The 19,442-nt window shown below is 36.4% G+C and overlaps 1 protein-coding gene and 1 long non-coding RNA gene across 2 annotated transcripts; both read left to right on the forward strand.

Annotated features, from left to right (window-relative positions):
- The first annotated feature begins 14,337 nt into the window (after positions 1–14,337).
- On the forward strand, positions 14,338–17,558 carry LOC113333084 (receptor-like protein kinase ANXUR1). Its single transcript, XM_026579574.1, has one exon. It carries the CDS (start codon positions 14,644–14,646, stop codon positions 17,209–17,211), a length of 2,568 nt encoding a protein of 855 aa, XP_026435359.1. The 5' UTR covers positions 14,338–14,643; the 3' UTR covers positions 17,212–17,558.
- Positions 17,559–17,707: 149 nt separating this feature from the next.
- Positions 17,708–19,078, forward strand: LOC113333085. The gene is made up of 3 exons (XR_003351799.1): positions 17,708–18,529; positions 18,765–18,806; positions 19,053–19,078. It is a non-coding gene; the product is annotated as an uncharacterized LOC113333085 (long non-coding RNA).
- Positions 19,079–19,442: the final 364 nt, after the last annotated feature.

The following is a 19,442-nucleotide window of genomic DNA, read 5'->3' on the forward strand; positions in this document are numbered from 1 at the left end:
CAAAATATCACCATTCCAGTGCCAACAGAAGACGTTCCAGGAACAATATTGCATCTTTAAAAGATGAACATGGAAATTGGTGTACTACAAGAGATGAACTTGAAAAATTACTGGTGAGCCATTATAGTACATTGCATACTACTACTTCTCCAGTATAGAATGAAGCCATTCTTCAATACATTCCCCAAACAATTATTGCGGAAGACAATGTGGAGCTAACACGTATCCCAGAAGATGCAGAAATCCTTAAAGCTCTAAAGGACATGAAATCATGGAAATCTCCTGGGCCAGATGGATTCCCGCCAGGTTTTTTCAAAACTCATTGGGAGATCGTAGGTGGAGATGTGATGGAAATGGTAAAACAGTTCTTTCATTCAGGTTATATTCCTAAAAGCCTTAATGCCACCAATATCACTCTTATTCCAAAGACGAAAAATAAGCAGTTCCCATATGATTTGCGCCCAATTGCACTGTGCAATACATCATATAAAATAATATCTCAAGAATGAATAAAGTTATGAAGAAAATAATTTCTTCATTACAGGCGGCATATGTATCGGGTATACAAATTTCATATAATATACATCTTGCTCAGGAAATTGTTCACACGATGAACAATAAAAAGGAGACTAATAAACACCTGGCTTTGAAACTCGATATGTCAAAAGCCTTTGACAGGCTCGAGTGGTCCTTCCTCATTAATGTAATGTTGCAGATGGGTTTCAGTCAGGAATGGTGTCACCTAATAATGCAGTGTATAAGCACAACACAAATATCCATACTTCTCAATGATGCCCCTTGCCATGCCTAAAAACCATCACGTGGAGTTCGCCAAGGTGATCCGTTATCGCCTTATTTATTCATCATAGTCATGGAAGCATTTTGTCGTCAACTTCTTCATGCATAGAACAACAACAAGATTCAGGGTATTAAGATCGCTTCAGGTGCTCCTTCAATAACCCATCTATTCTTCGCGGATGACTGCCTTCTTTTCATCAATGCAAATATGTATAATGTTAACAATCTATTGGATATTGTTAAGGATTTTGGACAAGCTTCCGGGAAGATGGTAAACTTTAGCAAATCTAGCGTCTACTATAGTGTGCACGTCCCACAGAAATTTTGTAGATTGCTTACTAAAAGGCTAAAAGTTCCCAGAATGAACTCGAATGAACGCTATCTGGGCCTTTCCTCTCTTGATTGGCAAGAAAAAAAATTGAGTGCTTCACGGGTTTGGTGGACAGAGTCAAAGGAAGATTATCTAGATGGAGTGGCGATTCCATGTCTCAAAGTTGTAAGTCTTTGATGATAAACACTGTAACCAACACAATTCCTGCATATTCTATGAGTTGTCTTCAACTGCCAGTTGCCATCATCAAAAAAATTGATAGCTTGCAGCGAATTTTTGGTGGGGCTTCACAGAAAAAAGGGGAACATATATCACCTCTTGGAAAAAACTAGGTTTTCATAAGAATCTTGGTGGGCAGGGTTTTCGTGACTTAAATTTTTTGAATCAGGCTTTGCTTGTCAGAGCTGCTTGGAGGATATGTACAAATCCAGACGAGCCTTGGGTGCAAGCAATGCAAGCTAAGTATTTCCCATGTACAAACATGCTCCATGCAACTACAAAGCAAGCTGTTCTTGGGATTGGAGAGGACTACAACAACAAATCCCTTTTATAAAGTAAAATAGTCGATGGAGAGTTGGTTCAGGTGTTAAGATCAAGATATGGCTCGATATTTGGCTGTCAGGTTTAGTGGAACCACCAGTTCCAAAGCATGGTATCGAGAACAGTGAAGATTATGTTTGGGTTCAAGAACTGATAATTCAAGATGAGAAGAAATGGGATGATGTGTTAATACATCAATTGTTTGAACCAGATACTACAAATTTAGTCTTGCAGATGAGAATTCCAGCGGCATCTGATGATAAGCTCATCTGGAACCTGACGAGGAATGAAATCCTCACACTCAAATCTGCTTACAATAAACTGCACGAAATTAGTTTAGGAGACACTGAGGTTTCATTAATAATTCCAAAATCAACAACACAATGGAAGGAGTTGTGGTCTATTAAAACTTGGCCAAGAGTTAAGCATTTCTGGTGGAAATGCCTCGCTGGCATCCTGCCAACAAATGAGAGACTACAACGATCCTGCAATTACATAAATAGCATTTGCCCATTATGCAAGCAGTTCGAGGAAGAAGTCATGCATGTTCTGATTGCCCTTTCTCAAGAGCAGTCTGGATGCTCATCCCACAGGGTTCACGAGCATTAACTGGGAGTTATAATGATATTGCTGTTGTGTTTGAATCATGGTTAAAATTAGCCCAACAAACCGGTTCTAATTCAAACTGGTTAAATCTGGCGATGATAGTCTCATGGACTATTTGTAATGAACGATGTGAAGTGTTGTTTCAACATAAGAAGGCTAGTCCGGAAGTAGTTGCTAGAAAATATATGAGCTTTACTTCTTATATAGAAGGTTTAAATACTAAACAGCAACCTAGGACAGTGTTGGTGCATCATAAACCCCCTGAACATTGGAAACCCCCTGCATATCCTTATTTTACTATAAAATGTGATGCCCCCTTTGATAAAAATACAACACTGACAGGAATTGCACCACATTTTGCGTGATTTTGCAGGACACTGGAGGGGAAGCTCGGCTAAATGCTATGCAGGAGTAAAAGACTCCGAGCATGCAGAATGTCTGGCGTTCTTAGAAGCTGTCAAATAGAGTGCAACTATGTAACAAACACATGTAGTTTTGGGTACTGATTTGCAAGGAATTGAAAACTACATCACTAAGCAAGCACATGTGATATCTTGGGAGAACGAAAACATTATTCTTGATGCCAAGGACTGTCTGGAAAATATCCTCACTGGGAATGTCATTTTGTTTCTAGATGTTGTAATAAACCTGCTGATAAGTTAGCTAAGTACCACAGGAAAAATAGAGTAACTAGGGATTGGTTTGATAAACCTCCTGATTTCATTCCAATATCCTTTTCGTTGTTCATCATGATCTCATCAAAAATTTATATCGATAAATAAACTTATGAAAAAATAAGCCAATGTTCAATGTCCGATTACACTTTTTATAGCTAAAAAAAATAATCCTAATTACAATTCCAATCTCTGAAAAGAAAATTAATTGGTTGCAGTTGCATTTTAAAATCTTTGATCAAACTCTGGATGATTGGAATTTAAAATCCAAATGCTTGTATATTGAAGGATCGATTTTTCCTCTTTTGCGAATAAGTTAATTATTAGTCCTGTCCAACAATAGAAATACAAAATCGTTAGTACAAGATCGAGAGCATTTGAAAAGAACATTAAGAATGAGAAAATCACATAATTATAGGTGCAACAAACAAGAATGAATGCGTTTTTGTGTTAGAGCTTCTTGGAGGATATGTACAAATCCAGACGAGCCTTGGGTGCAAGAAATGCAAGCTAAGTATTTCCCATGTACAAACATGCTCCATGCAACTACAAAGAAAGCTGTTCTTGGGATTGGATAGGACTACAACAACAAATCCCTTTTATAAAGTAAAATAGTCGATGGAGAGTTGGTTCAGGTGTGAAGATCAAGATATGGCTCGATATTTGGCTGTCAGGTTTAGTGGAACCACCAGTTCCAAAGCATGGTATCGGGAACAGTGAAGATTATGTTTGGGTTCAAGAACTGATAATTCAAGATGAGAAGAAATGGGATGATGTGTTAATACATCAATTGTTTGAACCAGATACTACAAATTTAGTCTTGCAGATGAGAATTCCAGCGGCATCTGATGATAAGCTCATCTGGAACCTGACGAGGAATGAAATCCTCACACTCAAATCTGCTTACAATAAACTGCACGAAATTAGTTTAGGAGACACTGAGGTTTCATTAATAATTCCAAAATCAACAACACAATGGAAGGAGTTGTGGTCTATTAAAACTTGGCCAAGAGTTAAGCATTTCTGGTGGAAATGCCTCGCTGGCATCCTGCCAACAAATGAGAGACTACAACGATCCTGCAATTACATAAATAGCATTTGCCCATTATGCAAGCAGTTCGAGGAAGAAGTCATGCATGTTCTGATTGCCCTTTCTCAAGAGCAGTTTGGATGCTCATCCCACAGGGTTCACGAGCATTAACTGGGAGTTATAATGATATTGCTGTTGTGTTTGAATCATGGTTAAAATTAGCCCAACAAACCGGTTCTAATTCAAACTGGTTAAATCTGGCGATGATAGTCTCATGGACTATTTGTAATGAACGATGCGAAGTGTTGTTTCAACATAAGAAGGCTAGTCCGGAAGTAGTTGCTAGAAAATCTATGAGCTTTACTGCTTATATAGAAGGTTTAAATACTAAACAGCAACCTAGGACAGTGTTGGTGCATCATAAACCCCCTGAACATTGGAAACCCCCTGCATATCCTTATTTTACTATAAAATGTGATGCCCCCTTTGATAAAAATACAACACTGACAGGAATTGCACCCATTTTGCGTGATTTTGCAGGACACTGGAGGGGAAGCTCGGCTAAATGCTATGCAGGAGTAAAAGACTCCGAGCATGCAGAATGTCTGGCGTTCTTAGAAGCCGTCAAATAGAGTGCAACTATGTAACAAACACATGTAGTTTTGGATACTGATTTGCAAGGAATTGAAAACTACATCACTAAGCAAGCACATGTGATATCTTGGGAGAACGAAAACATTATTCTTGATGCCAAGGACTGTCTGGAAAATATCCTCACTGGGAATGTCATTTTGTTTCTAGATGTTGTAATAAACCTGCTGATAAGTTAGCTAAGTACCACAGGAAAATAGAGTAACTAGGGATTGGTTTGATAAACCTCCTGATTTCATTCCAATATCCTATTCGTTTTTCATCATGATCTCATCAAAAATTTATATCGATAAATAAACTTATGAAAAAATAAGTCAATGTTCAATGTCCGATTACACTTTTTATAGCTAAAACAAATAATCCTAATTACAATTCCAATCTCTGAAAAGAAAATTAATTGGTTGCAGTTGCATTTTAAAAATCTTTGATCAAACTCTGAATGATTGGAATTTAAAATCCACATGCTTGTATATTGAAGGATCGATTTTTCCTCTTTTGCGAATAAGTTAATTATTAGTCCTGTCCAACAATAGAAATACAAAATCGTTAGTACAAGATCGAGAGCATTTGAAAAGAACATTAAGAATGAGAAAATCACATAATTATAGGTGCAACAAACAAGAATGAATGTGTTTTTGTGTTATTTTTCTTAATATTGTTCATTTCGTAATTTTTACTAAAAACAGACATCTAGGATATAGAAAAATAAAGGTCTTTTTCAAGTTTTTTTGTGAAATAAAGAAATTTTATGTAATTTTTGAATCAAAATATAATTATATTGGCCAAAATTTTTTATTTTTATATTGTCTAAAACAAACTATCCAAGATAAATTTTTTAATTAGGTAAAATTATAACAAAATAATTTCTTTTCCCATAAAAGGAACGCGCAATTGGGGGATACCAAAACTAATTGGGGGATAGAGGAAAAAGACAAAAACTGGATCCAAATATCAAATCAGGGTCACCTCTTATCTAATTATTTTTTTAATTCCAAATTTATCCCTTACTAATTAGGTTTAATGGTTAATTAGAATTAGTAAAATCTTAATATTTTTTGTTAAATGATTAGTGTGTATTTTTATTTGAATTTGGGTGAGTGAGGTGAGAGTAGAAGGAGGGAAAAAATATTTGAGAGGGAACTTTTTTTGGTGAAAATGGAGGATGATTGTGAAGAGAGAATTGCTGCTAAGAGGTTGAAAATTTGATTTTTTTCTTTGAATCCACCATTGTTGCAGCTGAAATAGCTCGGTATCGGCATTGTATTCAACCGAAAAAACCATGCCGGCATTTGTTGGAAATTTTCATAAATGTTTGCCACTATCCAAGGGGGTCAAAATTTTCTGGTTTTGATCTTCAAAACCTTTTTTTTTTTGGTTTTAATCAGTCCACTGCCGGCACAGTCAGTTAATTCTCGAGCATGCCGGTGCCTATGCCGGCATAGTATGTTGCTTAAATTTCTATGCCGTCACATGATGAAAAGTATCCAAAAAATTGATTTTTTTTTCACTTGAATACCGGCTTTGATAGATTTCTATCGAGCATACCGGCATCAAGTTACGGCGTTGAATGTTAGTTACCAAGCATGCCAGCACCATTTTCCGGCATGGTCTTCATCACTTCCAGCGATGTAAATTTTTTTTATTTCCGGCATGGTATTCATCACTAACGACATGGTCTTCATCACTTCCGGCATGGTCTTCATCTATACCGGCATGGTCTTCATCACTTCCGACATGATATTCATCATTTCCGGCATGGTCTTCATCACTTTCGGCATGGTCTTCATCATTTCCGACATTGTCTTCATCACTTCCGGCATGGTCTTCATCACTTCCAGCATGGTCTTCATCACTCCCGAATGTTAAAAAAAATCGTTTTCAAAGTGAGGAGCGGGCAGAGAAGGAGAAGAGAATTTGAAAGGGAGTGGGGAAAATCTAGAATTTGAAAGGGAGTGGGGAATATTTAGGTTTCAAAGCCCTAACCTTAAAAGAGATTAATAAGAGGTGCAAATGGAAATGGGGGATATGTTTTTGTGTTTTGATTTTAAGTTTTTTTAATTTTTATTTTGAGGGAAGGGTGTTTTAGTATTTTATCCCCAAAAAAAACCCCTTAGCAGACACCTTTGGTTGGGGGAAGTAATTCATATCCCCAATTAGTTTTGATATCCCCAATCGCGCGTTCCATAAAAAAGGTTCAATATATATTATGGTTGTTATTCAAAAATATATTTTTCCATATTCAATATTCTCGATATTCCTAATTCCATAAAAAATAAATATTAATTTTATTCCTAGAGATCCTAGATCTTGTGAATACTACATGTTTTGGACAAAATTATATACGCATATCCAAAAAAAAATAAAAACTATAGATATTTTAGGTATTGATTAATACTATTACCATGACAAAGTTTTGTTTTATGGAATTTGTGGATTTGGTGTCTATATAAAACATTAGTGCAAATACCAAAACTCGACTGCTAGGGTTTTCTTGTGATTTTGGTTTTTTTTTTGTCTGATTTACTTGCATTGTTTGTTTTGCAGGTACTGATAATGCATCTGTTGTAGCTGTTTTAACTGGACATGATTGAAGCAATATCAAGGTATAAATAAACCCATCCATTCTTGTGAATATTCTTTTTTCACTTTTGGTTAATTCTCGATGTCTAAAGCCAGGGAGAAATGTAGATAAGATTCGAGTGAAAACCGACCGGGAGGAAATTTTTGAGAAGGAAAATCTTGCGTAAATTTCCATGCCCTCGATCCCTCATTTTTCTCGGCGCGGTATCGCCGATTGGAAGCCAAATCTTGCAGGCTCACTGCTCATATATAGGTACTCTTCTTTATGTTCACATAACCCTATTTTTTTTCTTTGCTTTTCTCATTTCTTAATTATTTTTATTGTTGAAACATGTCTTATTATTGTCTTCTCGATCACACAATCATTGAACCTACAATAAATTCTTCCTTGCGTCGGAAGTGTTGTCTATTGTGGCGGCATGCAACAACTGCATATACGAGAGTTTTCATAGCTTCTGAGCAAATGCCAAACTCATTGGTTCAACTGCTTCTCTCTTTTTATGTTGGCTTTTTATTTTTATTTTTATTTTATTTTCTAATACGTGATTGTCGTTTGGTTTGGAGGTATTTTCGAGAATGTATATACGTTGCTTCTCTCGCTCGCTTTGAAGTTTGTTGTTGTACTAAATTGAGGTTTTGTTCTCTGATAAAAATTGTTAATTATTTCAATAATCCGTTTTTTAATGTTTTGGTGTTCAGTAATTTTTTTGTTCATGATGGATAGGAGTTTTAAATCTCTTTGTGTTGTATATTTGTTTTTATTATTTTCTTTGTCCGGTTTCGTGGTCGCAGTTTGTTTTGTAGGTATCATGGAAAGTGTGTTCCATGGATGTTCTCTCCGGTTATATTGGAGGCTATTTTTTACAGTCGATCAAAGTTCTTAGCTTAAATGGTTTCTGACTATGAAAAAAATTTATTGATTAGTTACATAATAAATTCATGAAAAACTGCGTTATTTCTTAAGTTTCGTTTCTTTTCCATATTTCAATAGATTTTTTGGGCGCAGAATGTCTCCAAAAACAGAAGAAATTAAAGAGATCAGTAGATAGCCCAAGGAAAAATATAGTTGACAGTCAATGAATCTTTATGAGTTAATGTATAGAGATCTGCAGACAACAACAAAGGATCAATAAATAGCCAAAGAAAAATATATAGGTGACAAGTCAATAAAAGAAACTGAAATTGTCTTCATATATTTTCATGATTGAGAGGTACGGGAGAATCAATATTTAGAACTGACTAATACTTTAATGCCTTGCTTCGAGGGCCTCGCTTTCACCTTTTCAAGTATATGAAAAGCCCCAAGTCGTTGTATATAATTATATTGACATATACAAAGGGATTGTTAACCACAACGAGTGTTCCTAGATTAAGTGTTCTAGCGCAATAGGTGTGCTCATTTCATAGGTTATTACGGTATGCCTAGGTGTACCTTCTTTATAATTGGCTCAACATATAAGAGAACATAAAAAAATATAGTGATTTGGATGAGCATCGTACTCCGACGATTTTTGAATTTCAAAAGGAAGGTTTCAATTCTCTTGGATGTGTACAAGTTTGGATTGAGAAGGATTGATATTCTTTTATATCATAGTGTACAAGTTTGGATTGAGAAGGACTGACATTCTTTTGTTTCATAAATTTTGTTCGACATCCTTCTATTTTCCTGGCCATTCACAAAACAAAGGGGAGACAAATCAATAACATGTTCAATGAGTAAGTTTAAAGTTAAACGTGCATTGGATGTTCCATGTTCTAAATGCATACCATTCCACAATATTTTATAAGCATTTTATGTGGCTATATTATTTAATCGTGTATTCTTGGTTGTATGTATAATTTCTTTTATTTTGTTTGTTTTTTGAAGCAAATCGTCGAATTAATAGTCTTTGAATAAGCTGGTTTTGTTTAGCATTTCATGTTTGTAATGCAGGCGCTGCTCAAATATTGAAAAAAATTGGTATATGTGTCTTGGAGTTAGGTGATTATCTGGGTACTACTCTCTTTTAGTTCTACCTTTGATTTTGGTGTTTGTGGTTTGTTATGATTTTTTTCTATTAATTCTTTTGCCTTTCTATTTATAGACTCAGTTTGCACCTTGGAGGAAATATTTAAAATGCTTTGTCGTCGTTTCTACTAAAACAGTCTATGGTCATGCAGCTAAACATATTGCATCATTTACTTTACTAGTTAGGTCCTTACCTGCAAGGTGCAAACAAATTGTGGTGATATTAAACGCAGTCCAGAGATTCGATCTCAGTCACATTAACTCTAATGTTGTATAGCATCTCCGATGGCAGCTTCTTATATTTGTTTTTCATAAGCATATGCATCATTATTTGGAATTTTTGTAAGCTTCTCCTTTAATAAGCACGTGTTGTATGCTTCAGCCATCTTTTCATTACTGGTGTATTAATTTGCACCATTTTCGGGCATGATGAAGTGTCTGTGTCTTCTCTAGGAAGTGTCAGTGGTGGCGAATCCCAAGGAGACGGATGGATGTTCATAATAGCTTATCGAAGGAAATGATACAGCATCTGCAGATTCGTATTGTTTTTAGATAACTCTGTCAAGCTTCAAACATGTGATCGCTAATTGAGTCGTGAGCTATGAAGCACGGACACACAGGTATTGGCTCCGTGTCCGCGTCAGACGCGCGACCGACGCACGACGCACGTGGGACACCGACACGACACACGTGAAGAAATCTATACTCCATTTTAGTAGTTTGTTGACCTAGTGTGTCAAGGAACTCAGTATAATAGTTAATTTTTCAATATGTGAGCTAACCTAACGGTATAAAATAGAGTTTTTTCATGTATTTGCGTGATTAATGTATTTGATATACTATAACACCATGATCTTAGTATATAAAAACCATTTTATTAATGTATATATAGACGTGTCCGTGTCCTGATGATTTTGAAGTTTTGCCGATCCCCGTGTCCGTGTCGTGTCGTGTCCGTGTCCCGTGTCAGTGTCCGTGCTTCCCAGGTCGTGAGTTACTAGGTTGCTTAGGGTTTCCTATTTTCAGTTAAAAGATTTCCCCTAGATGAAAAGTTATATATAATACTGGAGTATGATGCTATGGAAAATTAAGCTCATAGAAGCTTAGAATATAACGGGCATTTCAAACACCGAGACAAAATCGAGAACTTAGGAATTACATACATGAGATGTGAACCTTTTTGGGATACAACCCAAGCTCCTTGGGAGTAATTTTCATTCAATAAGCCTAGATTTTGTACACAAGATATGTTCACGAGAGGAGATGTATTAAGGGAATTCATCGCTGTGAACTCGATATATATTAATATCGATCTTAGACAGTATTTGTATCTCCTCTTTAAATATCTAAGCAATGTGAACGAAACTTTGACTTCTTATGGGCTCAAATTGATTTTTTTTAAAGCATAATTTTGGTGCGGACACTTGGCAATTGGTTCAAATATTTTAGGGAAACTCAACTTTTGATTAGTTGTTTACTTAGAAAAGTGGTGCAATTTGTTTACGCCGGACACTTTATACAATGACCAGTGTCACCAACGGTGGGTGGACGACACTTGACAAAGAGTATTAGTCGAAAATTTTATAATTCTTCCTAAAAAAATCTAAATTCTAAATCCGAAATCTGAAATATGTTGGATAGCATAATATACTATGGATTATCGGATTGGTATTAAAACATAAACAAGGGGTACATAGAAATATATAGGTTTCTTATTATTTCCAAAATTTTGTGAGCACTAAAAGTGTATGATAACACTTTGAAATTAAAAATATATGAATTATTATATAATTTCAAAGCTCTCGACTGCATTTAACATTTTCAGAGCCCCTTTGAATGTGCCCATGCTTCATCATATCTTTACTCGATATTTTCAGTTCTTTGTTTTGCTTAACAAAAATTTCATCTTGGACAATTTCTTATCATTATCAATTTTATACTCAAGTATTTGATTCTATTGTAATTCTGTTTTTCTCTATATTTGGAGATTTATATGAAAAAATACTTTTAGATTTGTGTAGAGAAATGAAAATCAAAAGACGACCGTTAAGTCACCGATATTCATTTTATTTGAATAAGATTCCAAAATAATTGGATGACTGATTGAAATGGAAGAACTTATGAAAAATGAAGCTCCTAAACAAGTTTTTTTTTTTTTTTTGAGATTACTGTACGATGTATCCCAATCTCGACGAAGCTTAAAGTGGTAAAATAAAGTCATATAATAGTTGGATGGACCAAAAGAGACGATTCTATATTAAAAAATACATGATTTTCAGAGATTAAATAATATCAAAATTTGAAAAGAAGACTGGTAGAAAATAATTTTTGGTCGATTTATGAAACTGGAATAATAAGTATTATAAGGTTTGAAGATTAACTTAATAAAATGCATGCTTCAATTGTAACATCAGATTCTATGAGCGTAATATTCCCACGTGTAATCTTAGTTTAACTTAATAAAATGGATACTTGGAAAAGAAAAAAAGGGTTTGAAGATTTTAACACAAGTCATAAAAAATTTCTTTAAAAATATATAAATTTTCATATTGTCATTTTTGTTAATTTATTTCTTAAATTTTTTAATAGTTTTTAGAGTTAAGAAATTATTGAATTTTTTAACAATATTTACGTTGGTAACGAAATTAATTCAAAAACACAGATACAAATTATTGGATTTTTAACAGTATTTACGTTGGTATCGAAATTAATTTAAAAACACAGATACAATATTCCATAAGCAAAAAACATAGCATGGGTGAAAAACTAGTAATCCGTAGGGTGTCCTCTAAAACATTCTCTAATCTAAAAAAAAGAACAAAACTAGTCAAATAAAACCAAGGTGACCAAACATGTGGTACAAAAAATCCAGCCATATTATTTTTAATGAATGAAAACCATTTAATTAAAAAGTGACACAAAAACTCCAGGTCAAATAATAATGTGCAAATTTAGTTTTTATTACTTTAAAAAAAGCCAAACATACCATTTTTATCTTGTCTTCTTCTTCTTCTCTCCTTTCTTTTTTCTATTTATGCGGTCTTCATCTCCCCACCACCATTAACACCAGCAACAACAAATATCTCTCCATGAACACCATCGCAACACCTCAGTCACCACCAACAACAACACCTCCGTCACCACCAGCAGCAACACCTTCGTCTCCTCCATGAAACCTTCGTCTCTTTTTCTTCTATTTCTATTCAGATCTATCACCAACAGTAGCTCCGCCACCATGAAACCAACCGATGTGTCCAGATCCGCCACCAACAGAACCTCCGTCTCCTCCATTAACACCATCATCACTTCCTTCTCCTCCATTAACACCATCATCACCTTCTTCTTCTCCGTCTACAGATTTTCCATCAACAACACCGCCTCCTCTTATTTTTGGTTTTCCCAACAGTACATCAGATCCGCCACCAACACTACTTCTACCTCCTTCTTTTATCATATAAAACCACCACCAATACCTTCAAATCGGCCACCAACAACACCTCATCTACAATCAACACCAGTACCTGCAGATCCGCTCCCAACATCACCTCCGCCTCCTCGTTCAATCCTCTACAATCACCACCACCACCTTATGATGTTTTCATCACCAGCAAATGATGATACATCTTCAAAGTCGAAATCAGTATTGTATTGGGAAATGACAGATTTATGATGAAACCAAAATTGGTTTCATCAAATTCTGACAGTTTTGGTTGGTGAAAACAGTAAACTAATGATGAAACCAAATTTGGTTTCATCATAAACTTGCCTATTTTCTGTCATGAAACCAAAGATTTTAATGATGAAAATTAAGTTTATGATGAAACCAAATTTTGGTTTCACCTGATTTTTGTCTAGTTTATTCGGTCTGACTTGAAAGACGACATGTTTGGTTTCATCATTGAAGTTATGTTGGTGAAATGACAATATGTGGTTTCGATTGTATGTACAATGGTGGTTTTGATTATATGTGTGTATGAATTGGGAGAATGTGTATAGCAGGGTCTGGTACTGGTACTCCAGGTATTGATGAAGAAGTTTTGTTGGTAGTGGTGGCCTTAACTGAAGTTATGGAAGTGATAAAAAATGGATTAACTGAGTAAGGGTGGTGCTAATGCAATGAGAGTTGTAGTTGAGCTTCAGGTGTTGCATAAAGGACTGGTATGGGTTATAATTAAAGAGGTGTATGTCTGCATTGTTAAAAGTGTAATGAATTGGCTGAAGTTGATGAAACCTAATTAGGTTTCATCGTATTTTTTTCATTTTGTTGAATATTAATATCTGTGAAGCCAATTTTTGATGGTGGGATACAGGTGGATTATTTTTTGTTGAAACTGGTTGTAGTTGAGGGGGTAATGGTAGTGGTGGTTGTGGTGCTGGTGGTTGTGGCAACGATGGGGGTGGTGCAGTTGACGGTGGTGGTAGGTTTCATCTTATTGTGGATTGTTTTTTGTTGAAAGTAGTCTTAGTTAAGGAGGTAATGGTAGTGGTGGTTGTGGTGATTATGGTTGTGGTGGCGATGGGGGCGGTGCAGTTGACGGTGGTGGAAGGTTTCATCTTATTGTGTTTCATTTTTTCTTCTTCTTCTTTCTCCTTTCTTTTATGATGAAACCAAAATTTGGTTTCATCTTATTTTGGTGAAACCAATTTTTGGTTTCATCATTTTTCTGGTGGTGGCGCGGTGGTAGTCGGTGGAGCCGGCGAAGGTGGTCGGTGGCGGCGGCGGCGAAGGTGGTCGGTGGCGGCGGCGACGACGGGCGGTGGTGGTGTTGCTGGTGGTGGGTTGTTCGTGGTGATAATATAATAAAATTTAAAGGTTGGGTTGATTTTTGTTTTTATTGGGGTGATTTAAATAATAAAAAGGTAATGTAGACAGTTTATGTTAAATGAGGTTCTTGTGAACATTTTGTTTTGGTGGAGTTTTTGTGTATGGATGTGACAACTTTGGGGTTATAACTCTACGGACCGAAAAAAGAAAACGTAAAGTTACAAGTTTAGAGTTTTAATTGCCACTTTTAATGGAAATCCAAACGTTTCAAATTTAGTGTTTCTCATATTCAGGTTCATTGTTTTCTCCTTCACCCATCTCTAACAAACTTAATTCTTCTCTCCCAAAAACAAACACCAAACTAATTGAGGTAGTAACTACAACAGGAATAAACAAAATTCATCTTCTCTGTTTTTCATCATTTTCCTGGTTCTCTAGCCACATATAGCAGAACCAAGGCAAGTCTCTCTATCTAATGTTCCTCCATGATGAGGAAAAGATGGATTAAACCAATCCAAATTAAATTATAACAAAAGGAAAATCTAGTTTCTTTATCTTCATTTGTTCAAGGGGTACAGGAAAACGTTTCATCAATTCTTTAAGTTCTTCACCATTACACATTACTCTGTTTTCCTGTACACCCTTCCAATCTATCAAGCAATGGATAGCAGAACCCAGATTTTGTTTCGTCTGTTTTCTTTGGTTTTTGTTTTGAATTCATTTCATCAATTGAGTGCTGCTGCAACGGATACTAGTTATTTTCTTTCATGTGGTGCTGCAAATACGGGTACTGATTCTGACGGTAGAAAATGGGAACCAGATACAAAATATCTCGTTTCTTCAGATAATTCAATTCTTGCTACAGCTCAATTCCAAGACCCATCTCTTCCATCCCCTGTTCCATATATGACTAGCAGAATCTTCAATAAAGAATCAACATATACATTTCCTGTAGCGTCGGGTAAACGGCACTGGCTCAGGCTACATTTCTATCCTTCTAATTACAATTCTTTAAATCCCAGCGATTCGTATTTTGAGGTTGTCGCAGGAGGAGTCACTCTGCTCAGCAATTTCAGTGCTTCTATTACAGCATTAGCACTGACTCAATCTTATATTATTAAAGAGTTTTCTCTCATTTCGTCAGACGACAAGGTTCTCAACATCACTTTCAAACCCTCTCCGGATTACGAAGGCTCTTATGCATTTGTTAATGGGATTGAAATTGTAGCAATGCCCGATCTGTTCAAGCCAGCAAATTTGGTTGGCATGTCTGACCAGACAGTTGAAACCGCGACATCAACTTTGCAAACATTGTTCAGGTTGAACGTTGGTGGACAGTTTATTCCAGCAGTTAACGACTCCGGTCTGACACGAACATGGTATGACGATACTCCTTATCTCTACGGCGCTGCAGTTGGTGTTACTGGTAAAGCTGATGGTACTAAGATTGAATTTGCAAAGGACTACCCCCAGTATACTGCTCCATATGATGTCTATGCCACATTTAGATCAATGGGTCCAGATTCGCAACTCAACACAAATTTCAATCTAACATGGGTTTTTCAAGTTGATGGGAACTACATGTATGTTGTAAGACTTCATTTCTGTGAGCTAATAAATTCCAAGCCTAACCAGAGAGTTTTTGACATCTATGTTAACAACCAAACGGCAGAAGCAGCAGCTGATGTAATTGCTTGGTCTGGAGGCCAAGGAGTCCCATTTTATAAAGATTATGCAATATTTGTGAATGATGGACCCGGAGACGAAGAGATATGGGTCGCTCTTCACCCTACTGTATCAGAAAAGCCAGAAACTTATGATTCATTGCTGAATGGGATGGAGATTTTCAAGGTGAACAGCACTAATGGAAGTCTTGCTGGGCCAAACCCAAAGCCATCAGATATGCTGCTTAAAGCTCAACCTGAGGAGGCTAAGGAATTTGAATCAGATAAAAAGGGAAAAGGCGCCATAATTGGGGTTTCATGCAGTGCTGCTGCTCTTGGTTTCCTTGCAGCTATTTGCATTGCCTTCCATCACAATAAAAAAAAGAGTGAGGGATCTGACTCTGGTTTAACTTCTGGTTGGTTACCCCTATATACACATTCGACAACCTCGAGCAAAACATCCAACTCTAACAGGAGCTGTACTAGTAGCCATCTCTCTTCACTGGCAGCCGGTCTTTGCCGGCATTTCTCCTTGCCGGAGATCAAACAAGGTACCAAAAACTTTGACGAGTCTCAAGTTATTGGTGTTGGAGGTTTTGGTAAGGTTTATAAAGGAGTTATTGACGGAGGGACTAAAGTTGCCATTAAAAGAGCAAACCCATCTTCGGAGCAAGGTGTTCACGAATTCAGGACTGAAATTGAGATGCTTTCGAAGCTTAGACACAGGCATTTGGTGTCTTTGATAGGTTTTTGTGAAGAAGATGATGAAATGATCTTGGTTTACGATTACATGGCTCATGGAACTCTGCGAGAACATCTCTATAAGCACAACAAGACTCACCTTGAATGGAAGCAGAGATTGGAGATTTGTATCGGAGCTGCAAGAGGACTGCATTACTTGCACACAGGTGCCAAGTACACCATCATTCACAGAGATGTCAAGACGACTAACATTCTTGTAGACGAGAATTGGGTAGCTAAAGTTTCTGATTTTGGTCTATCAAAAACTGGTCCAAACATGAACCAGACGCATGTTAGTACAGTTGTCAAAGGAAGTTTTGGTTATTTGGATCCTGAGTACTTTAGAAGACAACAATTAACGGAGAAATCTGATGTTTATTCTTTCGGTGTGGTTCTCTTTGAAGTGTTAACTGCAAGGCCAGCACTGAATCCAAGTCTACCAAAAGAACAAGTTAGTCTTGCGGACTGGGCATTGCATTGTCAAAAGAAGGGAGTTCTTGAGGACATAATAGATCCTCATCTGAAAGGAAAAATCAACCCGGAGTGTTTGAAGAAATTTGCAGAAACAGCCGAGAAGTGCCTAGCTGATCACGGAGTTGACCGTCCGTCAATGGGTGATGTTCTTTGGAATCTTGAATTTGCACTTCAATTACAAGAGAACCTTGTAGGAGATGGCGCAGCAAAGAAGACTTCCGAAAGGCCTGCACCACCTGCACCTGCAATCAGTCTCCATGACTTGGAGCTTGAAAATGAGACCACAGATGCAGATGGCATAAACACAAGTGCGGTATTCTCACAACTCATCAACCCACAAGGAAGATAAGTAGAATTTTTCCGAGATCAATGAAATTTTTATGCTGTAAACACTAGAAAATCAGATAGAATGATGTCTAAAAACAAACAACAGCAAAACCAGAAACTGATCGAATCTCCTTTCTTGTCTTTGTACTTCGTATTTGATCTGGTTTCGATATATATCTTCTTTTCTGTTAGTATATTGTATACTTAGGCAGTCTGTTGAACACAAACATATGGGTACATTGTATTAAGCTTCGAACAAAATCTGTCTCTCCATTATGTTTAAACTCCAGCTCTGTCTGTTATTCTATTTATATTCATGTGTGTTAAACTATTACATATATACTCGGTTTTAGTATCTTTTTTGTTGCAGTTAGAATCACAGAAATGTATACGGGATGCAGTTTTTCATTAGTAAACAACTTTCTTCATATTCTTCACAAACTCATTTTTTAAGCTTTGGGTACAACTGCTGGCTTTCTATCCTTGGTTTTACTAATAATTTTGGATGTGTTTAAGAGGTTCAAGGGATACATTCGTTCATTGCTGTTCAATCACTAGTTGAAAAAAGAAAACCAAAATTACACCCCTAGATAACACAGCGGACTCTTTCAGTTGAAGAGGGAAAATCTACTTATGGCAATGTCACGTTGTGGACTGAGCATCAAGAGATTAAATACAATGAACGCATCCCTGCTTTCAAAAGAGTTGGCATTCTCGTGCGAAGGTCAGATATGGCAAAAATCAAGCGAAAGAGGCAAATTAAAATCCGTGCCACTGCTAATTTAACTTCCAACTGTTGGAAATTCTTTATGGCGTGCAATTGTCAATACTGGGCCTGTATTTTGCTGTATACGTGGTTGCATTTAGGGGTGTACAAAAAGTCCGTAACCGCGGATTTTATCCGTATACGTCCGTAAAATTACGGGTGAAACCCAATCCGCAAGATTTATGGGCCGGTTACGGGTGGGATTCTTAAACTATGAATTACTGGCTAGTCCAGGAATGAGGGAATCGGTTACTGGCTAGTCCACTCCCAGAATTGATTTATCCTCTGGTCCAAAAACATGTTTTTGGACCAGAAACTTTATCCCCTAGTCCATCCACGTGCGGTTTACACAAGACAAGTTTTCAAATATTCCCAACATATCCTTCTGCAACTCAAAGTGACGAACATAAAACCAAGTCAGTTTCTTTCCTCTTTTTTTCTTCTCAGATCAGTTTCTCTCACTCTGCGTTTTGGATAGAATCAATTTCTGGTACTGTTTTTCAATCATCTTCATCTGAGCTTCGAATTAGGTTCTTCTGAGTTTCGAATTAGGTCATCTGAGCTTCGAACCAAGGTATTTATCCTTTCAATCATCCTCTTCTGCTGCTATTCTAGAAATCTTGATGAATAATTAGGTTTATTCTGATCCGATTTCTATCAGGATAATTGTATATGATGTACATTGTTATCTTTTTATGATTTCGTTTTATGATTTCTGTTTTATGATGATTTACAATGTCAATTCAGTTTCGAAGTAATTTTCGTTCGTTTTTTAAGTAATTTTCGTGATTTTTGTGTGTTTCAATTAGGTATTTGAGCTTCGAATTAGGTTTATCTCAGATTCGAACAAGGTATGATTTCTTTTTATGATTTCTGTTCTGTTTTTTGTAATCTGATTTTTTGTATTTTCTACGTTTTTCTGCTGCTGTTCTGTTTAGTTTTCATTAGACAGATCGTGTAGTATGTATTACCAATACGTACTGCAGTAGATGCCAATACATATCAATATGAGTCAGTACATGTCAATACGTACTGCTTATAGCATGTCAATACAAAGACTCTTTTTGTTTCATCTCAGTACATGTCATTTTTTACAGGGTTAACATGTCTGACGTTGCTCCCAAACCAGACTTCTCCATCTATTCTCATGTATACCATAAGCAATATCATTTTGCATATGAGGTTACATCGTTTTCAACTTTAGAGGATTTGAAATTTTGCATCTGTAATATGTGGAGCTGGTTGACTCCATCGACTATTCTGGTTAACTATTTCCAGAATCAAGCGATAGTTCCTATTCTTGCCGATGTAACACTCCAGGGCATCTCTGGATTACATTCTTCAAAGCAATCAGCTTTCTTTGATTTGCACGTGGATGTAATTTCAAATGGCGCATCTAGGCGTATGGAAGTTGACAGTAATGCAGACTTAGTTGTCAGTGCAAATAATAGTTATTTGAAATAAGGTAAAGAAGCCCCAAGAGTGTT

The sequence above is a fragment of the Papaver somniferum genome, unplaced genomic scaffold (genome assembly GCF_003573695.1).
Source record: "Papaver somniferum cultivar HN1 unplaced genomic scaffold, ASM357369v1 unplaced-scaffold_132, whole genome shotgun sequence".
Taxonomy (NCBI): Eukaryota; Viridiplantae; Streptophyta; class Magnoliopsida; order Ranunculales; family Papaveraceae; genus Papaver; species Papaver somniferum.